This window comes from Anolis sagrei, chromosome 6 (genome assembly GCF_037176765.1).
Source record: "Anolis sagrei isolate rAnoSag1 chromosome 6, rAnoSag1.mat, whole genome shotgun sequence".
Classification (NCBI taxonomy): domain Eukaryota; kingdom Metazoa; phylum Chordata; class Lepidosauria; order Squamata; family Dactyloidae; genus Anolis; species Anolis sagrei.
Window position 1 is genome coordinate 62,582,330 of NC_090026.1, and position 27,749 is coordinate 62,610,078.

A 27,749-nucleotide genomic window follows, 5' to 3' on the forward strand; every position below is an offset into this window, starting at 1 on the left:
GGTATTGCACCACCTGACATCCGCCGGGAAGTAGCAGCCAATAGTGAAAGGACCAAGTCAGAGACATCTCCAGCTCATCCCCTGTTTGGGTATCAGCCAGCACGTCAACGACTTAAATCTAGAAATAGTTTTCTAAGATCTACAGAGACACTCGCTGGAACACCTCAGCAAGTGAGAGTCCAAAAGTGGCAGGCTCAAACCCAGAACCTCAACCAATGGCTGATACCAAATGAGAGACTCCCCCCTGGGCACACAGAGGACTGGGCGACTTGGAAGGCGCTGAACAGACTGTGTTCTGGCACCACAAGATGCAGAGCCAACCTTCAGAAATGGGGCTACAAAGTGGAATCCTTGACATGCAAGTGGGGAGAGGAGCAAACCACTGACCACCTGCTGCAATGCAACCTGAGCCCTGCCACATGCACAATGGAGGACCTTCTTGCAGCAACACCAGAAGCACTCCACGTGGCCAGATACTGGTCAAAGGACATTTAATCAACTACCAAACTCACAAATTTTGTATTTTGTCTGTTTTATTTGCTTTGTTCTGTTAGAAATGTAATAAAATTGACTGGTTGCCATGACTGATCCAAGGGACAGGAGAGGTTGTCCCAGGAGATACAAGCTGTTTTTTCCATGTAAACAAAGAGAGCTATTGGCAGTTAACTCCTCCCTCAAGCAGTCTTCAGCCTACTTTCTGTGACCTACCTTTCTATGCAGATGCCTCACCTTCCTGAGACCAGTTACTCAGGCAGATGATCCGAGGCTGACTTGAGGTTATTCACATCAAAACAATAGAATCCTAACAAGCAATCAATCCTTCAAACAATCAGCCTTTCCCTGAAAAATATGACAACATCTCAACAAACTCTTCCAATAAACTGACCAAATGACTTTCTGGAACTGGAGAGCTTTACTCCAGTTCTATAATCCTGGCAGAATATTATTTAAATTTTCCAAATCCAACTCACATACTTGAACTGATTCTATTGAGAGCATAATAATATCTATACCATACCTCTTTTTTCTCTTTGTTTTCTTTGTCTTCGGCATCCCTTTGCCAAACGCTCTTCATATCAAAATCAAAAGGTCCCCTTTTAGGCTCATAGCTGGCTGGCTGATCAGCTTTAAATTCTTCATGAATCATGTAGTCTGGCATGGTTGAAATTCGAGACCTGCAAGCAGATGTTTCACCATAATCCATTAAGGATTTTCATGAAAGAACTTAAGAAGTTTATGCAAACGATGCAAAATTCCTTTTGTTTCAGCTTTTTTCAACTCCCTCTCCTAATTAGCAGGATCCATGAAAACACAGAATACTTACTTAGACTCATCAGGTGCTGTTGTCTTGCCATGATGGGAGTACCACTCAGGTGCACCGTAAGATCCCAAGGACATTTTTCTTGGAGTAGATGTAAAATGCCTCAATAAATCTTAATTCAAAAATTAAAAGAGTAAAGAGACAAGGAAAAGACATTTAATTAAAAAACCAGTCATTAAAAAATTTTTTTTTGTTAAAACAGGTTTTCATTTTAATGTCCTCTATAAAGCTAAATTATTCAAGATGGGAGACCTGTGACTGAATCTGTTTTCTTTTTTTCTTTTTTTTAACAAAACATAAAAACCAACTCCTAATAGGGAAATTCAATTTGTGTCTTACGAGGGGTATTTTTTAAGTAAGGTCCGTTTTGTTGTAGACACTAGTAGTTCGTGCGCATACCGCAACGAGCGCGTGCGTCGTGTACCGGCATGCCTCGGGAACAACTGTGCTCAGTTTCCGCTCTGTAGCTAACCTGTACGGTTCTGTTCTGAGCTTTAAAAATGTTTAAGACTATCAACTCACGCTCCGCATGTGAGGTTCGCTCAGTGATACGGTTTTTGTCAGCAAGGAACCTGCCTGCTGCAGAAATTCATCGACAGATTTGTGAAGTGTACTGTTATGAGTGAAAGCAAAGTGCGTAAGTGGGTACGACAATTCAAAGATGGCCGTGACAACGCCCATGATGAGGACCGCTCCGGTCGCCCTTCTTTGATTACAGACGATTTGGTGGCTTTTGGTGGCGGCAAGTTTTTATGAAGAGGGTATTTTAAAATTGGTTCAGAGGTATGATAAGTGTTTGAACAAACTTGGCAACTATGTCGAAAAATAGAGTGAAGTATGTACTTTCTGAAAATAAATTTACTTTTTTGAAATAAACTTTCGTTGTGTACTTATGTTCAAACGGACCTTACTTAAAAAATACCCCTCGTACATGCAGGGGTGGTTCATTTCACTTACTTTCCCAGTCAATTAATTACATCATAACAATTTCACTGTATTGGGAAATATGTGCATTCTAAATCTTTAGGGAAAGAGAGAGCATTTTCTTAAAATATAGAGACCAAAAAACCAACCACAGGCTTTTGAATGGCTTGTATAACTTTAAATTGTGCATCTAATTTTCAAGACTATGTTTCACACACAGAGAAATGTGAAACAAGAAGGACAAGAGAGACATTGTAGCAGCATGGAGTATGGTCAAGGACATTCCATTTCATTCTCTTCCACTCCCAATTCCCCAGCAGTCAACATTTTATGTTTTAGTGTGCTCATTGTGACTTTGTTGGAGGGAGTTCCTTCCTGAGTCCTTCTCCCTCCATTACACATTTGTAGTACGTTGTTCAGGCAGTCCCAATATTGCCATTATTTCTCACATATGATTGTTTATGGTTTGACTGCAAAACAAACAGCAGTTTCTTCCGTAGACTGAAAATAGAATCTAAGACCATGACAATATAGAAAGGGAAACTTGGTTCTTACACATAATTTTGGCCCGATCTACACTAAAATTATAATGCAGCTTTGACACAACTTCAAACCACAGCGGCCATAAAATGCTAATGTGCACTCCACTGCACATTTAAGGGTATATGGAACACTTCAGCAAGCGAGAGTCCAAAAGTGGCAGGCTCAAACCCAGAACCTCAACCAATGGCTGATACCAAATGAGAGACTAGCCCCCGGGCACACAGAAGACTGGGCGTCTTGGAAGGCGCTGAACAGACTGCACTCTAGCACCACGAGATACAGAAGCAACCTCAAGAAATGGGGCCACAAAGTGGAATCCACGACATGTGAGTGTGGAGAAGAGCGAACCACCAACCACCTGCTGCAATGCAACCTGAGCCCTGCCACATGCACAATGGAGGACCTTCTTGCAGCAACACCAGAGGCACTCCAAGTGGCCAGATACTGGTCAAAGGACATTTAATCAACTACCAAACTTGCAAACTTTGTGTTTTGTTTGTCTGTTTGTTTGTCTGTTAAAAAATGCAACGCAAATGTCTGGTCTGCCCCTGACATGATAAATAAATAAATCCCATTTTGTGTTTTGTCTGTTTGTTTGTTTTGTTCTGTTAGAAATGTAATACAATTGACTGGTTGCCCTGACACGACAAATAAATATTGTATATACCCACCTCTACTGAAGTACATCATAGACTTCAGAACAGAAAAGCACCCCAAAGACATGGATGAGCAGCATGAAGTTACCTGACCTCCTGGGAGGGGGGATTAATTCATTCCACTCCTACCTGTCACATCCCCCCCTTTTTAAAAAACAACACATTGGTCTTCATAGTGGTGATGCGCATCTCTTCCAGAAATGGGGAGGGGCAGACCAGGACGGGACCCTGCAGAGCTGTTTGAGGCCAGGTTCTCTGGTTAATTTAATCACTCACCTGACCTCAAACCAGTTCCAGACCTGTCAATCTAATTACCCACACAGCAAAACCACTTCCTCTCAAACCAGTTACATTGTAGTGTCTGTGTAGATGTGTCCATATTTATTTTCAGCAATAAAAGTTGAACACCATCATGTGAGATGTCCCTTTTTGACCACATAAGCAGGACTGAAAAAGATCTTGAAAAATACTCTCTGCTATTAGCAGCCCTGAGAAAGTCAATCATTTTCATAGTCACTGCTTCACAATAAATATTAACACAAATATACAACAGCATAATAGGAGAGAAGGAAGAAAATCTCCCTGTATCAAATATCTGGTACAAATATCTGGCATTCTGGTGGCAGAGTGTTCCAAAGCGATGGTGCCACTACTGTAAAGGCATATTGAGTATCTGTGCCAAATTTGGTCCATATCCACCATTGTTTGAGTCCACAGTGTTCTCCGGGTGTAGGTGAACTACAACTCCAAAAATTCAAGATGTCCACCAAACCCTCCCAGTATTTTTTCTTGGTCATGGGAATTCTGTGTGCCAAATTTGATTCAATTCCATCATTGGTGGAGTTCAGAAGGCTCTTTGATTTTAGGTGAACGAAACATAAAAAAAACCAAGATTATGGCAACAGGAATGATTGACAACTGGAAATTAGAGGGAGAAAATGTGGAGGCCGTGACAGACTTTGTATTTCTAGGCGCAAAGATTACTGCAGATGCAGACTGTGGCCAGGAAATCAGAAGACGCTTCCTTCTTGGGAGGAGAGCAATGTCCAGTCTTGATAAAATAGTAAAGAGCAGAGACATCAGACTGGCAACAAAGATCCGCATAGTCAAAGCCATGGTATTCCCTGTAGTCACCTACGGATGTGAGAGCTGGACCTTAGGGAAGGCTGAGCGAAGGAAGATCGATGCTTTTGAGCTGTGATGTTGGAGGAAAGTTCTGAGACTGCCTTGGACTGCGAGAAGATCCAACCAGTCCATCCTCCAGGAAATAAAGCCCGGCTGCTCACTGGAGGGAAGGATGCTAGAAACAAAGTTGAAGTACTTTGGCCACATCATGAGGAGACAGCAAAGCCTAGAGAAGACAATTATGCTGGGGAAAGTGGAAGGCAAAAGGAAGAGGGGCTGACCAAGGGCAAGATGGATGGATGGCATCCTTGAAGTGACTGGACTGACCTTGAAGGAGCTGGGGGTGGTGACGGCCGACAGGGAGCTCTGGCGTGGGCTGGTCCATGAGGTCACGAAGAGTCGGAGACGAAGAACAACAACAACAACAACATAAATCCCAGAATTACAACATTCCCAAATGACAAAATCAATCACCGCCAACCCCACCAGTATTCAAATTTGGGCATATCGGGTATTTGGGATTTGAAAATACATCCAGCATATCAGATATTTACATTACAATTCATAACAGTAGCAAAATTACAGTTATGAAGTAGCAACAAAAATAATGTTATGGTTGAGGGTCACCACATGAGGACCTCTATTAAGGGCTCACAGCATTAGGAAGGTTGAGAAATATAATATTCTATTATTTCACCAAGTTCTCTGTAATAATTTTGTCTGTCTATATCTATCTATCTATCTACTTTACACTAGCCTCCTAAAATCTGAATTTAATCACCAGGTCGGCCGCCTTGTTTTGCCAGCTTCACATATTCTGAGTCGGTGTCTTTGATCCACTTCTTTCGCCCCACAAAGGTATTCTCGTTGTGAGGATCTCCAAATTCACCAAGACCTGGGATCTGGGAAGTTGGTTGTTGCGGAACTTCAGAATTAACAATTTCCTCTGATCGTTTCATAGGTACATGATAGTACCAATCTGTATTGATAAGAAATAGTAAATGCCATGCAATTACATTTGTGATTTCATGCATTACATATACAGTCAAAGTGTATATTACTTGAAGAACTTCTTATGCATTCCATGGTTTGTTTGTTTTTTGCTAAAATATATATACCCTTGGTTCTACATAGCCCATCAACATTTTCAGGACTACTTATTGTACAATGAAAATAAATATATTATGTTTAAAAAGATTGTGCAAAAATAATGGTTACTAAATTGCCAAGTACAATGAAATCAAGGGCCATATACTCATGCCATGCTTGAGGAAAACCTTTCAGAGAAATCTGTTCCTCTGTATTCTACTACTATAGATACAAAACTCTATAAAGGGAAGAATTTTATTTTCCAGTCACATAATGGCTACCTGTAAATTTAAAGCAATAAACCCAGATTACTAACCTGAATTGTTCATCATATCAATGAAAAGAAAACATATGAAATATATATCTATATATATAAATTTGTTAGGGGCATCCAACGAGGAAACAAAACTCAAAAACCCCCCAACGAAACTTAACCAAAATTCCCATGCCCATAACACAACCCACAAGGTACAAACATATCTACTCAAAATGAAAAACAACACAACAACACACTCACAAAACGGCAAAACAACAAAACTCAAAAATCCCCCAACGAAACTTAACTAAAATCCCCGTGCCCATAACACAACCCACAAGGTACAAACATATCTACTCAAAATGAAAAACAACACAACAACACACTCACAAAACGGCAAAACAACAAAACTCAAAAATCCCCCAACGAAACTTAACCAAAATCCCCGTGTCCATAACACAACCCACAAGGTACAAACATATCTACTCAAAATGAAAAACAACACAACAACACACTCACAAAACGGCAAAACAACAAAACTCAAAAATCCCCCAACGAAACTTAACTAAAATCCCCGTGCCCATAACACAACCCACAAGGTACAAACATATCTACTCAAAATGAAAAACAACACAACACACTCACAAAACGGCAAAACAACTGAGCATGCGCATTGGCGCCCAGCCTCAAGTTCCATCGCGCGCGCACATGGCCTTCCGGCCAACGTTCCCTCTGCGGAAACCATGCCCACTCCAAGCCCCGCCGCGCCGCTTCCCGCACACACACACCCCCTGCCGCACACACACACGCAACCCCAGGCTCCATCACTCCCCCCGCCGCCGCACACACACACGCAACCCCACGCTCCATCACTCCCCCCGCTGCCGCACACACACACGCAACCCCACGCTCCATCACTCCCCTGCCCCAATCTTACCTCCTTTTACTTCAGGCCACCTCCAAACCCCACCCCGCCCCTTCCCGCCCTGTCAAAATCTAGGAAAGACAGGAAGGAAGGAAAGAAGGAAGAAAGAGAAAGGGAGGTAAAGAAAAAGGAGGAAGGAAGGAAAGTTAGAGGAAGAAGAAAAGGAAAGAAAAGGAAAGATGGAAGGAAAGAAAAGAGAGACAGCAGAAGAGAAAGAAAAAGGGGGAAGGAAGGAAAGAGATAGAGAAAGAAGAGGAGAAGGAAAGATGGGAAGGAAGGAAGGAAGGAAGGAAGGAAGGAAGGAAGGAAGGAGGGAGGGAGGGAGGGAGGGAGGGAGGGAAAGAAGGAGAGAAAGAGGGAAGATTGGCCACAGCAACACGTGGCGGGTAAAGGTTGTTATTTCTATTATTATTATGATGATGCTATTGTTCCTATGAGACCCTTTTAGGGGGAATGGGAGAGGTGTCAGGTCCCGGAGGCAATGCATTGCATTATTGTTATTGTTATGATGGTGGTGAAATAAAAGGAAATAAAAAGAGAAAGAAGGAAGCAAACAGGGAGAGAAGAAAGGCAAAGGAAGGAAGGGAGAGGGAATGAAGGAAAGAGAGAAGGATGAAACCAAGTAGTGAAAGAAGGAAAGAAAGAAAGAGGGAGAGAAGGAAGAAAGTAGAGAAAGGGGGAGGAAAAGGGGGAAGGAATAGGTAGGTACTTCTCTTTCATATTAGTCCAGATATCTACCTCAACTTTGATAAGTTTTACTATAGGCCACAGCAACGCGTGGCAGGGCACAGCTAGTTCTTTATATGTTACTATACATAAAGCACACAATTCTTCAAACTAGCTATCTGCCCATTTCAGAGCTCACTTTAAAGTGTTGGTTATTACTTTTAAATCATTAAATGAGTATGTAACTGAAGGTAAGCCCTATAGAAGTAGCAGCACTAATACTAATCGGCTTTATTTAAACCCTGTCTTTTTTATTAAAACTGAGGCTCGAGGTGACTTACACATTCAAATACATGTTAAGACATGTAAAAATTAAAACTAAAATGTAAGTGAGCTACCCACAACACATAAAAACAATTTGAAATATATCTATGTATATAATAAAAGTCAGTGTTTGCATGCGGAGGGAGGGAGGGCAGTGTATGTGGCAGCTTTCTGATTGGCTGCCACTTTCGCAGGCCACTGTGACCTGCACAGGTGACGGACCTGGACCAAACTTGGCACGCATAACCCCCATGACCCCCTTTACGTCCTGGTGCGGTGTGCGGGAAGTGGACCACGGATTATGGGATTTGTAGTACTTTCAAATGCTTTGGTTCCCATTGGTTCCTCACCAATGACAGATCAAGACCAAACTTGGCACACAGAGCCCCCATGACTCACTCTACATCCTACTGCAGTTTGGAGGAGGGACCACAGATGATGGGATTTGCAGTACTTCAACTCACTTTTAGAGACCACTACGACCCTCATCCAATGACTGATCAAGACCAAACTTGGCACACACGGCCCTCATGACCTACTCTACATCTTAGTGCAGTTTGGAGGAGGATGGACCACGGATGATGGGACTTGAAGTACCCCCACTCACTTCCCGAGATCACTGAGACCCTTCTCCAGTGACTGATCAAGACCACACTTGGCACACAGAGCCCCCATGACCCACTCTACATCCTGGTGCTGTTTGGAGGTGGATGGACCATGGGGCTTGCAGTACCTTCACTAACATCCCAAAGCCATTGCGAGCCACATAAATAACTGATAAAGACCAACCTTGGCACACAATGCCTTTCTCAAATAACATGGGCACCGCCTCATCCCCAAGCTAGTAGTTAATAAAAATGATAAAAATAATTTTTAAAGTACAGTTTAAAAGAGTAGGAACAGTGCAGAACTCCCTCAGAACACCTTCTTTAAAAGCCTTCAGTTATCAAAAGCCAGTTGAAATATATTTTAAAAGTTTGCCTGCCTATGGAAGGGTCACAAGGCAAGGGCTATTCTAGCATCCTCTTCACTAATCATATGCATGAAATTAGTGGAACCAAAACACCAACTTTCTTGAAGATCTTGGGGTCCATCAGGTTCATATGGGGCGATACAGTGTCAGAGAGCTAGATCTAAGCTGTGTAGGGTATCATAATCATCACTTATAATCAAACTGTTGTAACAAGAGATTTGCAGTTATTTGCACCAACTGAAGTTTCTAAACTCTCTTCAGACGCAGTTCACACAGAGAACATTACAGTAACTCAAATGGGATGGAACTAAGATGATTGTCACTATAGCCAGATGTCATTTCTAAAAATGGACATAATTGGTGAACTAACATGAAGTGTGGAAAAGCACTCTTGGTCACTGCAGAAAGCTGAACGTTCCAACTCCAGAAGTATACCAAGGTTACAAACCTGTATTTTCAGTGTGAATATAACCCAGCAGAAGGTGAGTACTTATTTACTAATCCATTTTACAACTGACAAGGAGCACCTCTGCCTTGTTTGGATGAATCTTCAATATGTTCCCTCAGGGGGAGAAAAGCGGTATATAAATACAGTAAATAAATAATAATAAATACGTTCACCTTCCTCCAATCCATCATCAATGCTAGAAACCAGTTTAGAACTAAATCATTGGAATCATAGAACTGGAAGAGACCACAAGGCCATCCAGCCCAATCTTCTGTCATACAGGAATACACTATCAAAACACTCCCAACAGATGGCCATCTATCCTCTGTTTAAAAACCTTCAGAGAAGACTTTACTACACTCCAAAGCAGCATATTCCACAGTTTAAGAAGCAGTGGTCTAGAAGAATACCATGATAGATGGCATTAAAATTGATGAGATGTCAGCAGAACCAACAAAGATAGACTTTGAAAAGAATTTTTAGCGAGATGATTTAAACTGTCTCTGTCCATAACCAGGCTTGAAAAGAGATGGAAATGGATTCAAACTATCCATTTCAATCAGGAACACGTAGCACAGGGAGGCCACAACATGCTCTAATATCTTGCCTAAAATGGAATATTACATTATAGAGAGATTTAGAGATGGCTTTTCAACAAGAGTTCTCACAACTCCCTCATTTAGGCATGTTGCAACCTTGCCTTCTAAGGAGGCATTGACCAAGTCCATCACACACTTGGACTGCCCCCTTCTGTCTCTTTTAATAGGTCGAGAAGGGCAAAGGTCTACTGGACATGTGATTCTAAAAGAAGATCCTTGCAAATCTTCCAAATTCAGTAGGCATTTTCAGTAAACAGAGAGTTCTATATGTAACAAATAATATAATCATGTATTTGCAATAAATTGAATTTTAGAAATAATTAATTTTAATCAATATTTTAAAAATCAAACCTCCTAAAATTACAGCCTTCTAACAATTTCAAACAATTTCATGAGGTCACGAAGATTCTGAAACGACTGAACGAACAACAACAACAAAACTATTTCAAAACCCAGAATGTAGGCCCCACCTCCCAAGCCATGACCCTTTTCTGGGCAAAGGGCCCTGTATAATTACAAAGTACAATGCTGTAACGGCCTAAAACTGAAACAGCGTAGAGATTTTCAACAGAAAATAAAAAAAGAGAAGCATCTCGTATATCTGTACCATAGTACAATTATATATGTTTTAAGTTATACAAATTATGTTTTAAGGCATAATGAGTGTAATGAAAATAAAAACACATATACGTGTTTCAATTCATCCAGGGGATGCCCGGATGAATTGACGTTTTTATCATATACTGTACATACAAATACTGTACATACAAATAGATACATATACTGTACATACAAATAGATACATATATATTTCCATGAGAATTATAAAACAAACAAAAAATTCCCTATGGCTTTAGCATTTCTGGAAATTATACATGCCCTTCCCTCAAATAGACTGCCATAACATGTCTTGCTGCCACTGTGTCCATCATTGGGACATTCCTCTTGCTACTCAGCAAGCAAATGAAGGAGTAGTGGCTTTCAATTGCTGATCTGTATGTTATGCTATGTTTCAGATTACACATTTCACTACACTGCTAATCTGTTTCATGTGTACATTGCTCTCAGTTTTGATAGTCTATACTTGAAAGTATCACAAAAATACAAAGAGTTTTAACAAACAATGGCTTCAAACTACAAGAGAGGAGATTCCATCTGAACATGAGGAAGAGCCGTTCAGCAGTGGAACTCTCTGCCCCGGGGTGTGGTGGAGGCTCCTTCTTTGGAAGCTTTTAAACAGAGGCTGGATGGCCATCTGTCAGGGGTGATTTGAATGCAATATTCCTGCTTCTTGGCAGGGGGCTGGACTGGATGGCCCATGAGGTCTCTTCCAACTCTTTGATTCTATGATTCTATGTTTGTTTGTTTGTTAAAAATGCAATACAACTGTTTGGCTTGCTCCTGACATGATAAATAAATAAATAAATACAAAGAGTATACTTGCCACATGGAGCATATCGATTTGAGGGTCCACGGGATTCTTTATTTGTATTCCTCATACCTGTACAGTAGAGACGAAGTGTCTTTTGGAAAATACTTCACGAGACCATACATAACAGGTAACAAAAAAAATCTTGAGAAATAGATACATCTCATTTTCCCCCTATGAAGTTCACCAGTAAAAAGATGCTGGAGTTACCTCTTGCACACATGCACAATTTTAAGCAGTATAATGTCGTTTCAAACTTCAGCTCATCATGAGTTAATTGTATCATTTATTTCATGGCCTACCGGTGCCTTTTAAATATGCAAAGAAAGAGTGCATTCTGGTAACCTTTTATCAGCAGAAGCCTTCATTAAGTAATTCCTACATAATAAATGTCTGCTTGGATCATATGTCCAACATTCTTTGGAGGAGGTCCAACAACTGACATATATCCAAGTAGTCCACAAAAACTAATCAGCTTTGGTCATGTCAGGAGCTACTTGAGAAACTGCAAGTCGCTTCTGGTGTGAGACAATTGGCCGTCTGCAAGGACATTGCCCAGGGGATGCCTGGATGAATTGACGTTTTTATCATCCTTGTGGGAGGCTTCTCTCATGTCCCCGCATGAGGAGCTGGAGCTGATAGAGGGAGCTCATCCGCCTCTCCCCGGATTCGAACCTGTGACCTGTCGGTCTTCAGTCCTGCCAGCACAGGGGTTTAACCCACTGCACCACCGGGGGCTAACTAATCAGCTAGTATCTACTGGGTCAAAATGTATCTTTTACTTATCCTGGAGGATCTTATTTGTATCAGGCCATATGAAGAGTAGGGAAACAAAGCTTCTCAATTTACCTCCTAAAGATATACAACAGAGCTTTCCAGAAATTTCATGTTGACACACTTTTTAGATATGCATCATTTCATGGCACAGTAATTCAATTTTACTGGTAAACTGGAGGTTAAGACAACCCCCGATAAGATAGATGGATGGATGGATGGATGGATGGATAGATAGATAGATAGATAGATAGATAGATAGATCTTATCAGGGGTTGTCTTAACCTCCAGTTTACCAGTAAAACTGAATTACTGTGTCATGAAATGATGCATATCTAAAAAGTGTGCCGTCAACATGAAATTTCTGGAAAGCTCTGTTGTATATCTTTAGGAGGTAAATTGAGAAGCTTTGTTTCCCTACTCTTCATATGGCCTGATATATATATATATATATATATATCTCGTAAATAAATAAATACATAAAATATAGACACATACATAAATTGTAATAACAAAATGTATGAGGGATCAACATATGTTTTGTAAGATAACATACATTTGCAACATTTTTGTCATTTATGAATAACAAGGTTTAAACATGTACACTGATTTAAAAAATACATAACACTAATAAAACAATTACTTACTATTTTAATGAGATGTATGAGGTTGATGGGATGAATACAGCTTTGGAAAATTTGGATAAAGACATTCACATTTTGTCATAAAACATTTTAAAGTTTCTATGTGAAATAAACAACTAGGTGGTAATGGTTGTTTCGCATAGACTCAGGGGTTTCTCCTTAGGTTGACACAACACACCTACACACTAAAGCTGACATGTTGGTATGACACCACACACAGTTTGGAAAGCACTGGTATACAAGTTCTCAAGTAAAGGCGATATAGGCAGTCTCCGAGCTGCAAACATCTATGGGCTCTTCCACACAACCCTATATCCCAGAATATCAAGGCAGAAAATCCCACAATATCTCATTTGAATTGGGTTATCTGAGTCCAAACACACACACACACACACACACACACACACACGGCTGGAATTACAGTTAAAAATGCAGCTGTTTTGACTTACATACAAATTCAACTTAAGAACAAACTTACAGAACCTATCTTCGCAACTTGGGACTATCTGTACTTATTCGTTTTTATGCTTGTTAAAAGGATACGGACAGGATCAAGAAGGAAAACTCTGGTAGGTTTTTTTGGGCTATATGGCCATGGTCTAGAGACATTCTCTCCTGACATTTCGCCTGCATCTATGGCAAGCATCCTCACTACCTCTGAGGATGCCTGCCATAGATGCAGGCGAAATGTCAGGAGAGAATGCCTCTAGACCAGTGGTTCTCAACCCCCCCTAATGCCGTGACCCCTTAATATATTTCCTCATGTTGTGGTGACCCCCAACCATAAAATTATTTTCGTTGCTACTTCACAACTGTAATTTTGCTGACATGCAGGATGTGTTTTCATTCATTGGACCAAATTTGGCACAAATACCCAATATGCCCAAATTTGAATGCTGTTGGGGTTGATGGGGGAGTTGATTTTTATCATTTGGGAGATTATTTGCTGGGATTTATAGTTCACCTACAATCGAAGAGCACTCTGAACTCCACTAACAATGGAATTGAACCAAACTTGGCACACAGAACTCCCAGGACCAACAGAAAATACTGGAAAATGTTGGTGGCCATTAACCTTGAGTTTGGGAGTTGTAGTTCATCTATATCCAGAGAGCACTGTGGACGCAAACAATGATGGATCTAGACCAAACTTGGCAGGAATACTCAATGTGCTGAAATGTTAACACTGGTGGAGTTTGGGGAAACTAGACCTTGAAATCTGGAAGTTGTAGTTGCTGGGATTTGTAGTTCACCTACAATCAGAGAGCATTCTGAACCCCAACAACGATAGATTTATGCCAAACTTTTTCAACACAGAATACTCATGAGCAACAGAAAATACTGTGTTTTCTGATAGTCTTTGGTGACCCCTCTGACACCCCTTCGTGACCCCTCCAGGGGTCCCGACCCCCAGGTTGAGAAACACTGCTCTAGACCATGGCCATATAGCCCGAAAAAACCTACAACAATCCAGTGATTCCGGCCATGAAAGCCTTCGACAATACAAGGAAAACTCATTTATCTTTTCAGACTTCAAACTTCTTCACGTCCTCCCCTGGTTCCATCCCACCAAAAATAAACTTCCCACTTCCCCCAAATTGAGCAGATAATTTCATCTCAAATTAGCCGCTATGGCATAATGGGTTGGTATAGAGTTCTGCTGCCATTGCAAAGCCCTCTTTGGCCGGATATTAAGAAAACTAATCTGCACTGCAAGATCAATAATTCCCTGGTACTCAGCTATGGGGCACACTTGATTTTTAAAGACATCAATTTGAGAATGAGTTATTAACAGTGAATGTTTTGCATTTCTTATGGTTATGAGGCCTCACATACAGTATATCTATCTATATACTGTGACATACACATTTTAAATACTAAATTCAGAATGTCCATGGCAGTAAGCTGGTGACAATGGAGAGGAAGAAAACCCTCTAACAGAGAGGAGTGGGGAGAGCATGGAGTTAACTAGAGGGCATGAACACAGAAAAGGGAGGCCCTTTCATTCCAAACTGTTGGAACTCGGTGTTCTTTTAACACTGCAAGCTATACAAAATCTATTACAATGACTTTTTGTTCTGCATATGAAAGGAGAAAGAAATCTGAATCCAAAGCACAATGATGACTTTCACAGGCAAATCAATAGTTTTGTATGATAATGATAATAATAATGATAATGATAATAATAATAATCTATATAAATAAAAATGTAATGTTCGTTTGTGGCATTAACAGAACTCAAAAACCACTGGATGAATTGATGCCAAATTTGCACACAAGACGCCTAACAACCCAATGTATGTCCTTCACTAAAAAAAAATTGCTTTTGTCATTTGGGAGTTGTAGTTGCTGGGATTTATAGTTCGCCTACAATCAAAGAGCATTCTGAACCCCACCAACGATGGAATTAAACCAAACTTGGCACACAGTTCTCCCATGACCAACAGAAAATACTGGAAGGGTTTGGTGGGCAGTGTCCTTTGGTTTTGGAGTTGTAGTTCTCCTACATCCAGAGAGCACTGTGGACTCAAACAATGTTGGATCTGAACCAAACTCTACACGAATACTCAATATACCCAAATGTGAACACTGGTGGAGTTTGGGGGAAATAGAATCTTGACATTTGGGAGTTGTAGTTGCTGGGATCTGTAGTTCACCTACAATCAAAGAGCATTCTGAACCCCAACAACAACAGAATTGGACCAAACCTCCCATACAGAACCCTCATGACCACCAGAGTGGGCCACAGCAATGCATGGCAGAGGACGGCTAGTAATAATAATAAAGATTATCACCTCCAAGAAAATTGATGTCAGGTGTTTGGGGGTGGGGTGGGGGTCGAGATTTTAGAGATCCTAAAGTGGGGCATGGCCTTAAAAAGACTGGGAATCACTGGTCTAATCCATCTCATATGACAGTGTGAACGCAGACAACCCAGTTGGAAGCATATATTGTGGGATTTTCCACCTTGATATCCTGGGTTATAAAGCTGTGTGGAAGGATCCATAGAGGCCCTTCCAGAATATCAAGGCAGAGAATCCCACAATATCTGCTTTGTAGTGGTTTGTACAGAAGCAACAAACCATTTTAATCAGTCAGACAGTAGCCTTTATTTCGGTCAGCAAACCATCGGCTAAGTCAAGTGAAAGTAGAATGATGAAATACAACAATTAACAATTAATAACATCACATTTGGCTTATAATTAATAAAAACAAGTATCACCATTCGCTATCGGGTGAGTGACAATATCTGCTTTGTACTGGTTTGTACAGAAGCAACAAACCATTTTAATTACTTGGCCATCTGGAGATAGAATATTTTAGCAAGAAATGAAATTGTACAAAGCAGATATTGCGGGATTGTCTGCCTTGATATTCTGGAAGGGCCTCCATGGGTCCTTCCACACAGCTATATAACCCAGGATATCAAGGTGGAAAATCCCACAATATCTGCTTCCAATTGGGTTATCTGAGTTCACACTGCCATATGAGATGGATTAGACCAGTGATTCCCAGTCTTTTTAAGGCCATGCCCCACTTAAGGATCTCTAAAATCCTGACCCCCACCCCACCCCCAAACACCTGGCATCTATTTGCTTGAAGGTGATAATCTTTATTATTATTATTATTATTATTATCATACAAAACTATTGACTTGCTTTGTACTGGATATATGGCAGTGTGGACTCAGGGCCCTTCCACACATCTGAATAAAATCCCACATTATCTGCTTTGAAAGGGAATATATTCCAGCGTTGAACCCAGTTCAAAGCAGATATTGTGGGATTTCCTGACTTGATATTTTGGCTGTTATATGGCTGTGTGGAAGGGCCTGTAGAAAAGCATACCCTTTAGTTTCACTTACTTTTGAGAACCTTAGGGCCCTTCCACACAGCCCTATATCCCAGAATATCGAGGCAGAAAATCCCACAATATCTGTTTTGAACTGGGTTATCTGAGTCCACACTCAGATAATGTGGGATTTTCTGCCTTGATATTCTGGGATATAGGGCTGTGTGGAAGGGCCCTTAAGCAGAAGGTTATGTATAAGATTAATAAGACTTTTAGTTATAGTCAATTTTTTTGTATTGTGTTTAAACTATAAAACAACTGGAGAAACCAGGGAGAAATGATTACGTATATACTTGATTATTCAAAGACAGTAATCAATCCAAATCAATCAAACATATCAAACATACATTGACATATAATCCACTTCAAAGAAGATAATCTGGATTTTATATGGCAGAGTAAGGTAAAGATAAAGGTGTTCCTTGACATTAAGTCTAGTCCTGTCCAACTTTGTGGGTTGGTGCTCGTCTCCATTTCTAAGACGAAGAGCTGGCGTTGTCTGTAGAGACCTCCAAGGTCCTGTGGCTGTCATGACTGCATGGAGTGCTATTACCTTCCCACAGAAGTGGTACCTACTGATCTACTCACACTTGCATGTTTTTGAACTGCTAGGTTGACAGAAGCTGGGCCTAACAACAGGAGCTCACTCCAATCCCCGGATTTGAACTGCCAACCTTTACATCAGCAAGTTCAGCAGCTCAGCGGTTTAACCTGGGGCCTAATATATTCCAGTATACACAACTGTGTGCTTTCCACCTATGCAACCATGAAGCCAACAGGAAATTGAAAGTCACCTGGGAAGGTCAAGAGCTTGAACACTGTTTCTATTCTAAATATCTCAGTGTCACCTTAGATCGAACACTAGCATATAGGAAACACTGCTTGAACACCAAGCACAAAGTAGTTGCACGCAATAACATCCTGCGGAAACTTACTGGCAGCACATGGAGTGCAGACCCAAAATTAGTAAGAACATCAGCCCTATCCTTGTCTTACTCAACTGCTGAGTATGCCTGCCCTGTTTGGCATAGGTCTGCCCATGCAAAGCAGGAGAACATAGCATTGAATGAAATATGCAGAATAATCACAGGATGTCTTAAACCTACACCTGTTAACAAACTCTACAAGCTAGCTGGCATTGCCCTCCCCCCCCCCCCCCGATGTGTGATGGGAAGTTGCTGCGAAATGTGAGAGAAATAAGGTTGAAAGCCACCCACTACATGGCTACCAGCCTCTTCCCAGCAGACTCAAATCAAGGAAAAGCATTATGAGAACTACCACTCCTCTTGGCATCCCACCAGCAACAGCAAGGGTATCCTTCTGGGCAGCTAGACCAGGAAATCCCAACTGGACGCCCCCCGCGTGGGTCTTCCTCCAGGGGCAAACCAAGAATAGGCAACTTGGAAGTCCCTGAACAGACTCAGAAGTGGAGTGGGCAGATCAAAAGACAACCTGGCAAAATAGCACTACCTAAAAAAATCCCACACCTTGTGTGACTGTGGAGCAGAACAGACAACTCCGCATCTGTATGCTTGTCCACTATGCCCTGCCTCATGTACAGAGGAAGAATCGTTGGAGGCTACAGACAATGCCGTTGCTGTTGCCCGTTTCTGGTCAAAAGATATTTAGCCACCTGCGCTCCTTCTAATTTTATAGGTTTTATACTAAGTGATGCAATGCATTTGATACGAAATCAATAAATAAATAAATATATTCCAATTCAATCCGCTAATCTGGACTATATGGCAGTGTAGAAGGGGCTAGAGAGAGTATATATACCGTAGTATACAACCTATCAGAACACTTTGCCTTCGTCAGGAGAGACATCTGTCTCTGTCTCTCTTTAGCGAAATCCCTCTGGGGCCCTTTCCACACATCTGAATAAAAGCCGATATTTTCTGCTTTGAACTGGGATATATGGCTGTGTGGACTCCGATAACCCAGTTTGTGGGATTTTCCGCCTTGTTATCCTGAGATATAGGGCCCTGAGATAGAGAACAAAATTTGGAAGGAGTGGTATTGGTTTGCTTCTGAGTCACCTGTATGGAAGGCCAAAGGCGAGTGAAAATACCTAACGTCCAGAAAGAGTTCTGCCTGGACTTTAAAAACACAATCTATATAGATTGCTGTAGGTTTTTTCGGGCTATATGGCCATGGTCTAGAGGCATTCTCTCCTGATGTTTCGCCTGCATCTATGGCAAGCATCCTCAGAGGTAGTGAGGTCTGTTGGAACTAGGACAAAGGGTACAAACTATCTACAGACCCACCAAGAAAATTCAACAAATGCTACATTCAGCAAAGGACAAGAGGGATCCTCTCACTTCTGCAGGAGTCTACCGTGTACCATGCAACTGTGGACAAGTCTACATAGGGACCACCAAATGCAGCATTGCCCAAACACCAATCAAGGAACATGAAAGGCACTGCAGACTACTTCAACTAGAGAGGTCAGCCATAGCAGAGCACCTGATGAACCAGCCTGGACACAGCATATTATTTGAGAACACAGAAGTGCTGGACCACTCTCACAACCACCATGTCAGGTTACACAGAGAAGCCATTGAAATACACAAGCATGTGGACAATTTCAACAGAAAAGAGGAAACCATGAAAATGAACAAAATATGGCTACCAGTATTAAAAAAAACTCTAAAATTACAACAGCACAACAACAGAGAGGAAATAAACAAGGACATCTAATCACCTCTCAACAAAAGTTTGCCCTAGGCACTGTCAGGCCATTATATGTTAATCAAGGTGGTCAGTTGAAACATTCACACCTAGCTCCAGCAGACAAGTGTCCTTTGTCTCACCCTGGTCATTTCACAGATATATAAATCCATTTTCCTAGTTCCAACAGACCTCACTACCTCTGAGGATGCTTGCCATAGATGCAGGCGAAACGTCAGGAGACGTACAGCCCGAAAAACCTACAACAACCCAGCGATTCCGGCCATGAAAGCCTTCGACAATACACAATCTATATAAATACAAATGTAATTTGTTGGGATGTATAGTTCACCTAATGTATGTCCTTCACTCAAAAAAATTGCTTTTGTCATTTGGGAGTTGTAGTTGCTGGGATTTATAGTTCACCTACAATCAAAGAGCATTCTGAACCTCACCAACGATGGAATTGAACCAAACTTAGCACACAGTTCTCCCATGACCAACAGAAAATACTGGAAGGGTTTGGTGGGCAGTGTCCTTTGGTTTTGGAGTTGTAGTTCTCCTATATCCAGAGAGCACTGTGGACTCAAACAATGATGGATCTGGACCAAACTCTACACAAATACTCAATATGCCCAAATGTTAACACTGGTAGAATTTGGGGAAAATAGAATCTTGACATTCGGGAGTTGTACTTGTTGGGATGTATAGTCCACCTACAATCACAGAGCATTCTGAATCCCACCAATAATAGAATTTGGCCAAACCTCCCACACAGAACCTCCATGTGGGCCACAGCAACGTGTGGCAGGGGACGGCTAGTCTAAATAAATAAAAATGTAATGTTTGTTTATGAGATTAAGAGAACTCAAAAACCACTGGATGAATTGACACCAAATTTAGACACAAGACACCTAACAACCCAAGTATGTCCTTCACTCAAAATAATTGATTTTGTCATTTGGGAGTTGTATTTGCTGGGATTTATAGTTTACCTACAATCAAAGAGTATTCTGAATCCCCACCAACGATGGAATTGAACCAAACTTGGCACACAGTTCTCCCATGACCAACAAAAAATACTGGAAGGGTTTGATGGACAGTGTCCTCTGGTTTTGGAGTTGTAGTTCATCTACATCCAGAGATCACTGTGGACTCAAACAATGATGGATCTGTACCAAACTTGGCACGAATATCCCATATGCCCAAATATAAACACAGATGGAGTTTGGGGAAAATATATCTTGACATTTGGGTGTTGTAGTTGCTGGGATTTATAGTTCACCTACAATCAAAGAGCATTCTGGGTTCCACCAACGATGGAGTTGAACCAAACTTGGCACACGGAACTCTCATGATCAACAGAAAATACTGGAAGGGTTTGGTGGGCAGTGTCCTTTGGTTTTGGAGTTGTAGTTCACCTATATCCAGAGATCACTGTGGACTCAAACAATGATGGATCTGGACCAAACTCCACATGAATATTCAATATGCCCAAATGTGAACACTGGTGGAGTTTGGGGGAAATAGAATCTTGACATTCGGGAGCTGTAGTTGCTGGGATTTATAGTTCACCTACAATCACAGAGCATTCTGAATCCCACCAACGATAGAATTGGGCCAAACCTCCCACACAGAACCTCCCATGTGGGCCACAGCAACGCGTGGCAGGGGACGGCTAGTAATCTCATAACTACGCACAGAGATACCCACCGGCACGGCTCGCTATCGGGATGCTTGCACCAGGAAAGAGGCCAAGGAATCCTCCGTTAGTTCGAAGGCCGGGCGACGCGGCCTTCAGCGCCTGAGCGACAACGGCAAACAATCTTGGTTGCCTGGCAACGGGGAGGGCGTTCTAGGGAAGGCCGTTGGAAAGCGCTCGCTGGCGCCGCGCGTGACCTCGGAGGAGGAGGAGCAGAGGAGAGGCACGAGGCGGAAGCAGCGAGAGAGGGAGGGAGGCCAAAGCGGAGGGCAGCGCGCGCTTCCTCTTCCCTGAGGGACTGCGGCCTCCACTGGCGGCTCTGAGGGGCGGGGCTTAGGGCTGCCTCAGGCCAGGAGAGAGCAGGTAGACAATGCCCTCGCCTACTTGCACAAGGTTTTTTGGCGGGAAAATTGGAAACGAGAGAGTTGGAAGAAGAGAGCACAAGGGCATGCAAGGAAACACAACCAAAACAGCTTTAACAACTCCAGAGAAGGATGCCCCCCCTCCCCCCACACTCCCAATGCAGCACATTCCACTGTAGAACAGCTCTTACCACCAGGAAGCTTAGAATCAAAGAGTTGGAAGAGACCTCATGGGCCATCCAGTCCAACCCCCTGCCAAGAAGCAGGAATATTGCATTCAAATCACCCCTGACAGATGGCCATCCAGCCTCTGTTTAAAAGCTTCCAAAGAAGAGAGAGATTTAGATCTTGTCCTTACTGATCTGTTCCTGGATTTGACTATTTAAGACTGTGGGAATGGAATTAAGATTGAGACCACCTTTGAAGAAGGTCTTGTGCCAAATAGATATTTCAATATAGGTATATTAGTTCTACTTCCTGGAGTAATACATGTCTATCAAAAAGATTCAGCTTGAATTGTTCTTGCTATACATATATATATATATATATATATGAAAGAATCTTCTATCACGAGAGGTTCTTTCCTTCCTTTTTTTCTTAGGGAGGGGTGATTTACAATTGGTACAAATCAAATGCCATGTTGGTATCTCAGAGATTTCCAAAAATGAGAAAAGTGGAAGATAAAAGTCAAAAGTTTCCTTAGTTTCTCATTGTTTCTCTCTCTTCCCAAAATATAAGTGTCTATGAGCATGAAAAACCCAAATTGTGTCCCTAAAGGTGTGCCAAGGTTTGGAAATCATTACGCAGGGCTTAAAATTGTGAGACGTATGTACTTTTGCTTACTTTGCTTATATTTGCCCTTGCGATGCTCCATCTTTGCAGCTGCAAGATGCTCACTCTGGTTTCTGTGTCCCTGTCTTCTTGATGCCCCGTGGCAGCATTTCCAAATAAACTCAATATTTGATTTTGCTTTTTAAAAAAAAGTTTCCAAAGAAGGAGCCTCCACCACACTCCAGGGCAGAGAGTTCCACTGCTGAACAGCTCTCACAGTCAGGAAGTTCTTCCTCATGTTCAGATGGAATCTCCTCTCTTGTAGTAACAGTTTGAAGCCATTGTTCCTTGTCCTAATCTCCATGGAAGCAGAAAATAAGCTTGCTCCCTCCTCCCTGTGGCTTCCTTTCACATATTTATAAATGGCTATCATATCTCCTCTCAGCTTTCTCTTCTTCAGGCTAAACACGCCCAGCTCTTTAAGCCGCTCCTCATAGGGCTTGTTCTCCAGACCCTTTATCATTTTAGTCGCCCTCCTCTGGACACATTCCAGCTTGTCAATATCTCTCTTGAATTGTGGTGCCCAGAATTGGACACAATATTCCAGGTGTGGTCTAACCAGAGCAGAATAGAGGGGTAGCATTATTTCCTTAGATCTAGACCAGGGGTCCACAAACTTTTTAAACAGAGGGCAAGGTCACAGTCCCTCAAACTGTTGGGGGGCCGGATTATGAATTTCTATGCACATTGCACATTCCATATTTGTAGTGCAAAAACCACTTAAAAACAATATAATAATTAAAATGAAGAACAATTTTAACAAATATAAACTTATTAGTATTTCAATGGGAAGTGTGGGCCTGCTTTTGGCTGATAAGATAGGATTGTTGTTGTTGTGCTTTCAAGTTGCTTCAGACTTAGGTTGACCCTGAGCAAGGGCCGGGTAAATGACCTTGGAGGGCCATATCCAGCCCCCGGGCCTTAATTTGAGGACCCCTGATCTAGACACTATGCTCCTATTGATGCAGGCCAAAATCCCATTGGCTTTTTTTGCCGCTATATCACATTGTTGGCTCATGTTTAACTTGCTGTCAACGAGGACTCCAAGATCTTTTTCACACTACTGCTCTCGAGCCAGGCATTGCCCCCCATTCTGTATCTTTGCATCTCGTTTTTCCTGCCAAAGTGGAGTATCTTGCATTTGTCACAGTTGAACTTCATTTTGTTAGTTTTGGCCCATCTTTCTAGTCTGTCAAGATCGTTTTGAATCTTGCTCCTATCCTCTGGAGTATTGGATATCCTGTACATGTAAAATCCAGATCATCTGCTTTGAACTGGATTACGTGGCATTGTAGACTCAGGCCTCTGCACTACCATACAAAATCCTTAATATCCACTTTAGACTGGTCTGTATAGCAGTGACTCAGGCCACTTCTACACTACCATACAAAATCCTGATTATCTGCTTTGGACTGGATTATGCAGCAGAGTAGACTCAGGCCACTTCTACACTACCATACAAAATCCTGATTATCTGCTTTGGACTGGATTATGCAGCAGAGTAGACTCAGGCCTCTTCTACACTACCATACAAAATCCTGATTATCTGCTTTGAACTGGATTATATAGCAGAGTAGACTCAGGCCTCTTCTACACTACCATACAAAATCCAGATTATCTGGATTATATAGCAGTGTAGACTCAGGCCCCTTCTACACTACCATACAAAATCCAGATTATCTGCTTTGGACTGGATTATGCAGCAGAGTAGACTCAGGCCTCCTCTACCCTACCATACAAAATACAGATTATCTGCTTTGGACTGGATTATATGGCAGTGTAGACTCAGGCCTCTTCTACACTACCATACAAAATCCTGATTATCTGCTTTGGACTGGATTATGAGGCAGTGTAGACTCAGGCCTCTTTTACACTACCATATAAAATCCTGATTATCTGCTTTGGACTGGATTATATAGCAGTGTAGACTCAGGCCCCTTCTACACTACCATACAAAATCCAGATTATTTGCTTTGGACTTGATTATATAGCAGTGTAGACTCGGGCCTCTTCTACACTACCATACAAAATCAAGATTATCTGCTTTGGACTGGATTATATGGCAGTGTAGACTCAGGCCTCTTCTACACTACCATACAAAATCCAGATCATCTGCTTTGGATTTGATTATATAGCAGTGTAGACTCAGGCCTCTTCTACACTACCATAGAAAATCCAGATTATCTGGATTATATAGCAGTGTAGACTCAGGCCTCTTCTACACTACCATACAAAATCCAGATTATCTGCTTTGGACTGGATTATATAGCAGTGTAGACTCAGGCCCCTTCTACACTACCATACAAAATCCAGATTATCTGCTTTGGATTGGATTATATGGCAGTGTAGACTCAGGCCTGTTCTACACTACCATGCAAAATCCAGATTATCCGCTTTGGATTGGATTATATAGCAGTGTAGACTCAGGCCTCTTTTACACTACCATATAAAATCCTGATTATCTGCTTTGGACTGGATTATATAGCAGTGTAGACTCAGGCCCCTTCTACACTACCATTCAAAATCCAGATTATCTGGATTATATAGCAGTGTAGACTCAGGCCCCTTCTACACTACAATGCAAAATCCTGATTATCTGCTTTGAACTGGATTATTCGGCAGTGTAGACTCAGACCTCTTCTACGCTACCATACAAAATCCTGATTATCTGCTTTGGACTGGATTATATGGCAGTGTAGACTCAGGCCTCTTCTACACTACCATACAAAAGCCAGATTATCTGCTTTGGACTGGATTATGAGGCAGTGTAGACTCGGGCCTCTTCTACACTACCATACAAAATCCAGATTATCTGGATTATATAGCAGTGTAGACTCAGGCCCCTTCTACACTACCATGCAAAATCCAAATTATCTGCTTTGGACTGGATTATATAGCAGTGTAGACTCAGGCCTCTTCTACACTACCATAGAAAATACAGATTATCTGCTTTGGACTGAATTATATGGCAGTGTAGACTCAGACCTCTAAATATTCTAAATATTCGATTGGTTTGATATTTTTCAACTTAAACACAAGTATGTATACCATATATACTTGTGTTTAAATTGACCATGGGAATAAATCAAAGGTTTGAAAACAAAATTATGGATTTGGGTAAGTTGAAGGTTGTGGGTCATTCAATGGAGAGGAGACAGCCTCAGTGTTGCCATCCTCTTCTCTGAGAAGAGCAGTGAAGGCAAGAGCATACTCCATTCCAGGAGAACCTGAAAGAAGTACCACCACCTCTGCTACGCTCAGTACTCCATTGATGAAATTGCCAAAGATCAGTCACCATCACCATTTTCCTGCCCAGAAGCAGCACCATAGCGGAGAAAGAATTGGTCCTTCTTTTAGGTTCTATCCAAAACAACTAAGCTCTCACCTTTTGTCACTCTACTTGGAAAAGTGGATGCTTCTTTTTTAAATAACTGTACCCTAGCTTTCATCAAAAAAGGAACAATCCCCTTCTCTTTTCTTATAACAATTAAGGTACAGTATTTAGTTGACCGAGGGATAAGTCGGCCCAAATTTTTTGGGGTCTACTTTTTGACTAAAATTTCTAGACTTATACATGAATATATGCAGTAATATTCTACATTGCTAGGGATTCTTAGTGAGTGAATGTAGCTATTAATTTTCCATTATTTTTTCTATTGTTTCAGCATCTAGTAAGTGCATACAATTATGTACAGAGGCCCAAGGAGCTCGGGTAATGCGTATCCAAAAGAAGACTCTACTGAAGCAAATGGCTCTCAGAGTGAGAGTTTGGACTCTGATACCCAACACCTTTTACAAAGGTATGGATGATATTAGGTTTTTATTGTTTCTGTTGTGGTTTTGCATTGTTTTAAATGTTTAATTTGTTTTTGATATTATTTATTTATTATTTATTTATTTCAAGCATTTCTACCCCGCCCTTCTCAACCCCCGAAGGGGGACTCAGGGCAGCTTACAAAAGGCACAATTCGATGCCAGCAATACACATAGTAAGATAAAATACATAGCAGCAACAATTATAAATAGTTAAAACAATCCAATTATCCAATGACAACTAATAAAAGCCAATCTAGTGATCAATGTTCGCCAAGTTTAAAATCCGTAAGTTCATTCCGCATTGTCATAATCCTATCCAGTTCTAGTCATCATTGTCCTTTGTCTGTCTGCCAGATTACCCAAAGGCCTGGTCCCATATCCATGTTTTTAGTTTTTAGCCAAGGAGTTCTGAATTACTGCCATCCTAGATTTGCTAATATTCATTGTCTGCATTTTTTGCTTGTAGTATTACTCTTAGGCTTATGCATACAATTCAGTGTTTTGTGTTTTTTCCCTTTCATTTTCCAGTTTGTCTGAAGGAAAAATATCACCCCGCAGGTGTATAAACCGTACTTTTCTCAGTCATAATCGGGAAAATGCACAGATTCCATGCCTGCCCAAGAGTAAGTTCAGTATGTAGTTATTAATTAGAATGGGTTGGATCGATATTTAGAGTTAACTCATTGCATTGAAGTTCTATTTGTTTCAGTGCCATAAACCAAGCTGGATTCCGTGGTTGAGGAAGGTGACAGTTCCCACCACCACTCTCTAACCTATCATAATGTTTGTGTGGACATTCAAAGCATCAGGCTTCAGCTGCATATATGTTTGCTTAGAAATCAATTCAATAGACTTTAGTGGTGTTTGGCTGAAACTATATGAATAGATTTGTCTAGAATTTAAAATACATTTCAACATTTTCATTAGTATATTTTTGAAGTGGACAAAAATGTACTTTTTAAGCCAGCCCACAACAACACAAATTTTCCTCATTGTTTTGCTCTACTTACCCTGCTGTAAGTTTCTGGAGAATGTTTTTCAAACCTGGAATTTACTATTTAGCCACTATTTGGGGGGGGGGGGGGTTAACCCCACAAAGGACAGGGAAGATAATAAAAATCACTATTGTACTTGTACCACGGAATAGTGGGCATTTTTAGATCTCACACAAAATGAACTCGTTTAATTTTGTTTCTAGTTTTCTGGAACAATTACGAATAATTTTATCTCCTGAATAAATTTGACCAAATTTTGACAAATGTCATAATACTGTAGCATGTGTTTTGTAAAGTAATATAACTATTAGAAATATTTATTTGTACTTTTGTGTGCATTTCCAGAAGGCATCATCAGACTGATCTGTAACTTGACAGTGCTGAGTGTGGTAGCTCCATTTTGCCTAGTCTACAACATCTTTACAAGGTAATCTGGCCATCACCCTACCAAAAAGGTGGGGTTTGGGGCTGCCACCTGGCCTCTATAGCGAGTGAAACTGGCATTTAAAATGCTGGTTACACTCACATTTTAAGTCTGTGTGGAAGCAGCATCTGTATCTATAGCTTGGTCGCTTCTGGAGTTCTGGAGAGACTTATTTTGCATAGAATTATGGAAAAAATAGACCCATGTCTGATCCCACAAAAGCTGCACATCGCGAGTGTTGAACCTGACTCAGCACATAGAAGATGGCTTTGAAAGGCAGCAGATCACAGGAGCTGTCTTCATAGACCTGTCAGCAGCCTATGATACTGTGAACCACCTCCTCCTCCTGAGAAAAATGTATAATATCACAAAGGACTACCACCTCACCCACCTCATAGGAA

The 27,749-nt window shown here is 41.3% G+C and overlaps 2 protein-coding genes across 4 annotated transcripts in view; one reads left to right on the top strand and one right to left on the bottom strand.

Moving 5' to 3' along the window:
- C6H7orf57 (chromosome 6 C7orf57 homolog) overlaps positions 1–21,124 on the bottom strand; it is a 42,039-nt gene extending 20,915 nt beyond the window's left edge. For all 3 annotated transcript variants that reach the window (XM_060781532.2, XM_060781531.2, XM_067470157.1), the window contains exons 1-5: positions 20,932–21,124; positions 11,294–11,350; positions 5,351–5,548; positions 1,325–1,433; positions 1,019–1,175 (exon numbers count right to left, since the gene is read on the bottom strand). In XM_060781532.2, coding sequence (XP_060637515.2) covers positions 1,019–1,175; positions 1,325–1,433; positions 5,351–5,548; positions 11,294–11,348 — 519 coding nt within the window. In that variant the 5' untranslated portion in view covers positions 11,349–11,350; positions 20,932–21,124. The remainder of the gene's footprint in view (positions 1–1,018; positions 1,176–1,324; positions 1,434–5,350; positions 5,549–11,293; positions 11,351–20,931) is intronic.
- Positions 21,125–21,155: 31 nt separating this feature from the next.
- Positions 21,156–27,749, top strand: part of SUN3 (Sad1 and UNC84 domain containing 3) — a 34,720-nt gene continuing 28,126 nt past the window's right edge. The window contains exons 1-4 of the mRNA XM_060781530.2: positions 21,156–21,283; positions 25,779–25,913; positions 26,458–26,552; positions 27,270–27,351. Of these exons, the coding sequence (XP_060637513.2) occupies positions 25,801–25,913; positions 26,458–26,552; positions 27,270–27,351 (290 nt within the window). The 5' untranslated portion in view covers positions 21,156–21,283; positions 25,779–25,800. The remainder of the gene's footprint in view (positions 21,284–25,778; positions 25,914–26,457; positions 26,553–27,269; positions 27,352–27,749) is intronic.